This window comes from Aquarana catesbeiana, linkage group LG06 (assembly GCF_042186555.1).
Source record: "Aquarana catesbeiana isolate 2022-GZ linkage group LG06, ASM4218655v1, whole genome shotgun sequence".
NCBI classification, from domain to species: Eukaryota; Metazoa; Chordata; class Amphibia; order Anura; family Ranidae; genus Aquarana; species Aquarana catesbeiana.
This window is the reverse complement of record NC_133329.1, coordinates 2220894-2228196: the sequence shown is the minus strand read 5'-3', so window position 1 is coordinate 2228196 and position 7303 is coordinate 2220894. Positions and strand designations below refer to the sequence as shown.

Here is a 7303-nt window from a genome sequence, read left to right as displayed (position 1 = left end):
GCAACGCGTTCCCAGAGACTGGGAGGTTACAAACTCCTGTTTCTGGACAACGTGTTGCTGAGGCTTCGGTCAGTCAAAGAAGGAGCGGTGGAGAAGGTGGCCGTCTGACCGATGCGTTCAGACAATTTTTTGGTCCGCAGCCCCAAGGTATGATCGGTTCCAGCAACCATCGCCAGCGTCTGTTTTACATGGTGCAGGAATACCTAGGGGCAAGATCAGACTTGGACACCTTTCCCACCGAAAATCCTCTGGGTTACTGGGTCTTGAGGATGGATCACTGGCTAGAGCTTGCACAGTATGCAATTGAGCTACTGGCCTGTCCTGCATCCAGCGTTCTTTCGGAACGCACATTCAGTGCTGCTGGAGGCGTGGTAACCGATCACAGGGTGCGTCTGTCCACCGACTCGGTCGATCGGCTGACCTTCATAAAAATGAATGAGTCTTGGATCACCACCAGCTACCAAGCACCTGATGCTGATGTAACCGAATAATTTTTTTTGAAATCTCAGATCCCTTCAAAGACTGCCTATGCTGATGCTGAGTGACTATCCCTGAGTAATTATCCTCTTCCTCCTCAATCATCACGCTGATAGCTTGTAAGAACATTTTTGGTTCTGGGCGCCACCACCAGTGCCTAAGGCACAATTTTTCAGCCCCTGTTTAACAGGGGCGTGTAATTACAATTTTTGATGCAATACTTTGCAGCAGGGCTCGTTCCTGCGTTCCAACTAGAGTGTCTGTGAGGGGTTGCAGTGTTGTGGCACCAGCACCAGTGCCTAAGGCCCAATTTTTCTGCCCCTGTCTAACAGGGGCGTGTAATTACAATTTTTGATGCAATACTTTGCAGCAGGGCTCATTCCTGCGTTCCAACTAGAGTGTCTGTGAGGGGTTGCAGTGTTGTGGCACCAGCACCAGTGCCTAAGGCCCAATTTTTCTGCCCCTGTCTAACAGGGGCGTGTAATTACAATTTTTGAAGCAATACTTTGCAGCAGGGCTCGTTCCTGCGTTCCAACTAGAGTGTCTGTGAGGGGTTGCAGTGTTGTGGCACCAGCACCAGTGCCTAAGGCCTAATTTTTCTGCTCCTGTTCAACAGGGGCATGTAATTACAATTCTTGATCTAATATTTCACAGCAGGGCCCTGTGAGGGCTTACAGTGTTGTGGCCACAGCAACACCTAAGGCCCAAATTTCTGCTGAGTATATAGGGCAGGACCCTACTTTCAAACATCTAACTTACAAACGACTCCTACTTGCAAACGGAAGGAGACAACAGGAAGTGAGATGAAATCTACCCCTAGGAAGGGAAATTCTCTCCTGTAAGAGTTAATATGGGAAAACATTTCTCCTTTCCACTGATGCTTTCCAATCCTTGTTCCACAAAAAAACCCAAATTTTCAAAAAACATTTTTCATTGGGACAAAAAAGTGAGGTGAAATCTTCTGAAGAGGAGGAAAGAACGCAAAACAAATGTCACAGGGGTGATAACCCTTCCCTATGTTTTCCAAAAAGCTTAGAAAAGATTTTTTGGCTGGAGCTAAACACGTTAAAAATGTTCAAAATTACAAACAGATTCTACTTAACAACAAACCTACAGTCCCTGTCTTGTTTGCACCGCCTGTATACTGCTGTTCAGAGTATATAGGGCCTGGTGGCCCCACACCTTTCCTTATTTTAATTTGGGTGCGGGGTTCCCCTTAATATCCATACAAGACCCAAAGGGACTGGTAATGGACTGGGGGGTACCCATGCCGTTTGTCTCACTGATTTTCATCCATATTGCCAGGACCCGACATTACATTAAACCCGCAAGCAGTTTTAAATGAGATTTTTTCCTTTAAAAATGACATTTGGTGCAGGGACTGTTCTAAACATGGGAAACACGCGTCACTTTACAGGCATACTATAGACACCCCCCAGGTACGATATTTAAAGGAATATTTCACTTTTTTTTTTTTACTTTAAGCATCATTAAAATCACTGCTCCCGAAAAAACGGCCGTTTTTAAAAGTTTTTTTTGCATTGATACATGTCCCCTGGGGTAGGACCCGGGTCCCCAAACCCTTTTTAGGACAATACCATGCAAATTAGCCTTTAAAATGAGCACTTTTGATTTCGAACGTTCGAGTCCCATAGACGTCAATGGGGTTCTAATGTTCGTGCGAACTTTCGGTCCGTTCGCGGGTTCTGGTGCGAACCGAACCGGGGGGTGTTCGGCTCATCCCTAGATGGCACAGTTGGTCAGCACACACAGACAGTTTCAATGGGTTCTGTAACAGCCACACACACACATTATACAGAAAAAGGAGACATCTGAACTTTTCATGTATTTTATTGGTGACTTTCCCACATCTTTTATATACAGGGCCCCGGCATTCCCTAGCGATGTTCCGAGCTGGGACCACAATCACTGGTCAGTTCAGCATTTCCCAGCACAGCCTGTGGGCAGAAACACACATATTACATTAACCCAATGTGTAACGCCCCCACAGATCAATCCCCACTGATCCGCCCCCTGCTATGTAAACTCCTGACCTCTGGGCCCTACCAATAATGCAACCAATATTTTTGGGTTCATTGGACCCCAACTGAACCCCATTTTCCTGAGCCCTGCCCACATTAGTGACTTGCTAAATAGGGGGCAGTTGGGAGTTCCTGACATATTTCAGATCTCTCTGTGCAGTGTTGGGAATCATTCAATTATCCTACATGAACCAGGCATGGCGGAGAGGATCCCGGATTGCCATCAGGACCTAAATAGGTGCTGGGGACCAGAGGGTGGGGGTTTCCCCACTAAAAGGGGCAAATTGGGATGTGTCTAGTCATATTAGGGTGGGGCCTGTTGTGTCCTCAATGTCGGCAGATATTATAAAGTCATGAAAAGACTACGGGTGACGTGGCATCTCATGAGCCAACCAGAAGGACTTCTTCCACCATTCTCACCTCTATAACCGTTTCCATAATATCCGTTCTGTACGTACGCAGATTCCTCGGGGCCTGGAATACAAAGAAAGAATATACGGTCAGTTCCCCTCCTCCGCTCCCTCTTATCCTCCTATGAGGGACATGGATACATTGTATCTGGGATGTTCAGTATATATGGAGGTTGGTGTATGAAGATATTAGGAGGAGCTCAGTGACTGGATCAATATGGAAGACCACGCGTGGCTACGATGGCTACGATGTTGGTCACAAAGGTTCAAGATGACCATTTGTAATATTTTATTTAATTTTTGTCTCCTCTGAATGACACAAAATATACATTGCATAACCAGAACTGTGTGGACCCCCCAAATAATGGAGGTCAGGGGTCCCCCGTGATAATGTTACAACATGCGTTGCCATGTGACATATGGAGGTGGAATAGATATATATACTGTATATTGGTGGGTGGTATGGAGGTTTATATACTGTGGCAGTATTGATTTATATTTATATACTGTTATGGTACCATATGTCCAGGCGTTCTGTCCGGCTCCCAGTTGCTGGTATCCACCTGGGAAGAGGCAGAAAATGGTACATTGTAAGATAGTTTGTGAAGATAGAAGAATTTTTCTGTACACTACATGGAAGGAAAAATGGGAAAGCAAGGTGGCGATGTGTGCTAGACCAGAATAAGGGTAGCAGGGTGGAGATGGGTTGTGTGTTAGCACAGTGGAGGGGGGAGCAGGGTGGAGATGATGGGTGGAGCTGTGTGTTAGCACAGTGGAGGGGGGAGCAGGGTGGAGATGATGGGTGGAGCTGTGTGTTAGCACAGATGAGGGGGGGAGCAGGGTGGAGATGATGGGTGGAGCTGTGTGTTAGCACAGTGGATGGGGGGAGCAGGGTGTAGATGATGGGTGGAGCTGTGTGTTAGCACAGTGGAGGGGGGGCAGGGTGTAGATGATGGGTGGAGCTGTGTGTTAGCACAGTGGAGGGGGGGAGCAGGGTGTAGATGATGGGTGGAGCTGTGTGTTAGCACAGTGGAGGGGGGGGGGGGGGCAGGGTGTAGATGATGGGTGGAGCTGTGTGTTAGCACAGATGAGGGGGGGAGCAGGGTGGAGATGATGGGTGGAGCTGTGTGTTAGCACAGTGGAGGGGGGAGCAGGGTGGAGATGGTGGGTAGAGCTGTGTGTTAGCACAGTGGAGGGGGGGAGCAGGGTGGAGATGATGGGTGGAGCTGTGTGTTAGCACAGTGGAGGGGGGGAGCAGGGTGGAGATGATGGGTAGAGCTGTGTGTTAGCACAGTGGAGGGAGGAGCAGGGTGGAGATGATGGGTGGAGCTGTGTGTTAGCACAGTGGAGGGGGGAGCAGGGTGGAGATGATGGGTGGAGCTGTGTGTTAGCACAGTGGAGGGGGGAGCAGGGTGGAGAAAATTGATGAGTTGTGTGTTAGCACAGTGGAGGGGGTGCAGGGTGGAGATGATGGGTGGAGCTGTGTGTTAGCACAGTGGAGGGAGGAGCAGGATGGAGATGTTGGGTGGAGCTGTGTGTTAGCACAGTGGAGGGAGGAGCAGGGTGGAGATGATGGGTGGAGCTGTGTGTTAGCACAGTGGAGGGGGGGGGCAGGGTGTAGATGATGGGTGGAGCTGTATGTTAGCACAGATGAGGGGGGGAGCAGGGTGGAGATGATGGGTGGAGCTGTGTGTTAGCACAGTGGAGGGGGGAGCAGGGTGGAGATGGTGGGTAGAGCTGTGTGTTAGCACAGTGGAGGGGGGAGCAGGGTGGAGATGATGGGTAGAGCTGTGTGTTAGCACAGTGGAGGGAGGAGCAGGGTGGAGATGATGGGTGGAGCTGTGTGTTAGCACAGTTGGGAGCAGGGTGGAGATGATGGGTGGAGCTGTGTGTTAGCACAGTGGAGGGGGGAGCAGGGTGGAGATGATGGGTGGAGCTGTGTGTTAGCACAGTGGAGGGGGGGAGCAGGGTGGAGATGATGGGTGGAGCTGTGTGTTAGCACAGTGGAGGGGGGAGCAGGGTGGAGATGATGGGTGGAGCTGTGTGTTAGCACAGTGGAGGGGGGAGCAGGGTGGAGATGATGGGTGGAGCTGTGTGTTAGCACAGTGGAGGTGGGAGCAGGGTGGAGATGATGGGTGGAGCTGTGTGTTAGCACAGTGGAGGGAGGAGCAGGGTGGAGATGATGGGTGGAGCTGTGTGTTAGCACAGTGGAGGTGGGAGCAGGGTGGAGATGATGGGTGGAGCTGTGTGTTAGCACAGTGGAGGGAGGAGCAGGATGGAGATGTTGGGTGGAGCTGTGTGTTAGCACAGTGGAGGGGGAGCAGGGTGGAGATGATGGGTGGAGCTGTGTGTTAGCACAGTGGAGGGGGGAGCAGGGTGGAGATGATGGGTGGAGCTGTGTGTTAGCACAGTGGAGGTGGGAGCAGGGTGGAGATGATGGGTGGAGCTGTGTGTTAGCACAGTGGAGGGAGGAGCAGGATGGAGATGTTGGGTGGAGCTGTGTGTTAGCACAGTGGAGGGGGAGCAGGGTGGAGATGATGGGTGGAGCTGTGTGTTAGCACAGTGGAGGGGGGAGCAGGGTGGAGATGATGGGTGGAGCTGTGTGTTAGCACAGTGGAGGTGGGAGCAGGATGGAGATGTTGGGTGGAGCTGTGTGTTAGCACAGTGGAGGGGGAGCAGGGTGGAGATGATGGGTGGAGCTGTGTGTTAGCACAGTGGAGGGGGGAGCAGGGTGGAGATGATGGGTGGAGCTGTGTGTTAGCACATTGGAGGGGGGTGTAGGGTGGAGATGATGGGTGGAGCTGTGTGTTAGCACAGTGGAGGGGGAGCAGGGTGGAGATGATGGGTGGAGCTGTGTGTTAGCACAGTGGAGGGGGGAGCAGGGTGGAGATGATCGGTGGAGCTGTGTGTTAGCACAGTGGAGGGGGGAGCAGGGTGGAGATGTTGGGTGGAGCTGTGTGTTAGCACAGTTGGGAGCAGGGTGGAGATGATGGGTGGAGCTGTGTGTTAGCACAGTGGAGGGGGAGCAGGGTGGAGATGATGGGTGGAGCTGTGTGTTAGCACAGTGGAGGGGGGAGCAGGGTGGAGATGGTGGGTGGAGCTGTGTGTTAGCACAGTGGAGGGGGGTGCAGGGTGGAGATGATGGGTGGAGCTGTGTGTTAGCACAGTGGAGGGGGAGCAGGGTGGAGATGATGGGTGGAGCTGTGTGTTAGCACAGTGGAGGGGGAGCAGGGTGGAGATGATGGGTGGAGCTGTGTGTTAGCACAGTGGAGGGGGGAGCAGGGTGGAGATGATGGGTGGAGCTGTGTGTTAGCACAGTGGAGGGGGGGAGCAGGGTGGAGATGGTGGGTGGAGCTGTGTGTTAGCACAGTGGAGGGGGGGAGCAGGGTGGAGATGATGGGTGGAGCTGTGTGTTAGCACCTTGGAGGGGGGTGTAGGGTGGAGATGATGGGTGGAGCTGTGTGTTAGCACATTGGAGGGGGGTGGAGGGTGGAGATGATGGGTGGAGCTGTGTGTTAGCACAGTGGAGGGGGGGAGCAGGGTGGAGATGATGGGTGGAGATGATGGGTGGAGCTGTGTGTTAGCACAGTTGGGAGCAGGGTGGAGATGATGGGTGGAGCTGTGTGTTAGCACAGTGGAGGGGGAGCAGGGTGGAGATGATGGGTGGAGCTGTGTGTTAGCACAGTGGAGGGGGGGGGCAGGGTGTAGATGATGGGTGGAGCTGTATGTTAGCACAGATGAGGGGGGGAGCAGGGTGGAGATGATGGGTGGAGCTGTGTGTTAGCACAGTGGAGGGGGGAGCAGGGTGGAGATGGTGGGTAGAGCTGTGTGTTAGCACAGTGGAGGGGGGGAGCAGGGTGGAGATGATGGGTAGAGCTGTGTGTTAGCACAGTGGAGGGAGGAGCAGGGTGGAGATGATGGGTGGAGCTGTGTGTTAGCACAGTTGGGAGCAGGGTGGAGATGATGGGTGGAGCTGTGTGTTAGCACAGTGGAGGGGGGAGCAGGGTGGAGATGATGGGTGGAGCTGTGTGTTAGCACAGTGGAGGGGGGAAGCAGGGTGGAGATGATGGGTGGAGCTGTGTGTTAGCACAGTGGAGGGGGGAGCAGGGTGGAGATGATGGGTGGAGCTGTGTGTTAGCACAGTGGAGGGGGGAGCAGGGTGGAGATGATGGGTGGAGCTGTGTGTTAGCACAGTGGAGGGGGAGCAGGGTGGAGATGATGGGTGGAGCTGTGTGTTAGCACAGTGGAGGTGGGAGCAGGGTGGAGATGGTGGGTGGAGCTGTGTGTTAGCACAGTGGAGGGAGGAGCAGGATGGAGATGTTGGGTGGAGCTGTGTGTTAGCACAGTGGAGGGGGAGCAGGGTGGAGATGATGG

At 52.8% G+C, this 7303-nt stretch overlaps 1 protein-coding gene across 4 annotated transcripts in view; it reads right to left on the bottom strand.

The window, feature by feature from the left end:
* Positions 1-2312: 2312 nt before the first annotated feature.
* The window catches only part of GREP1 (glycine rich extracellular protein 1), a 51973-nt gene continuing 46982 nt past the window's right edge, over positions 2313-7303 (bottom strand). For all 4 annotated transcript variants that reach the window (XM_073635306.1, XM_073635309.1, XM_073635308.1 and 1 more), the window contains 3 exons: positions 3448-3492; positions 2940-2993; positions 2313-2435 (listed from right to left, as the gene is read on the bottom strand). In XM_073635306.1, the coding sequence (XP_073491407.1) occupies positions 2416-2435; positions 2940-2993; positions 3448-3492 (119 nt within the window). In that variant the 3' untranslated portion in view covers positions 2313-2415. The remainder of the gene's footprint in view (positions 2436-2939; positions 2994-3447; positions 3493-7303) is intronic.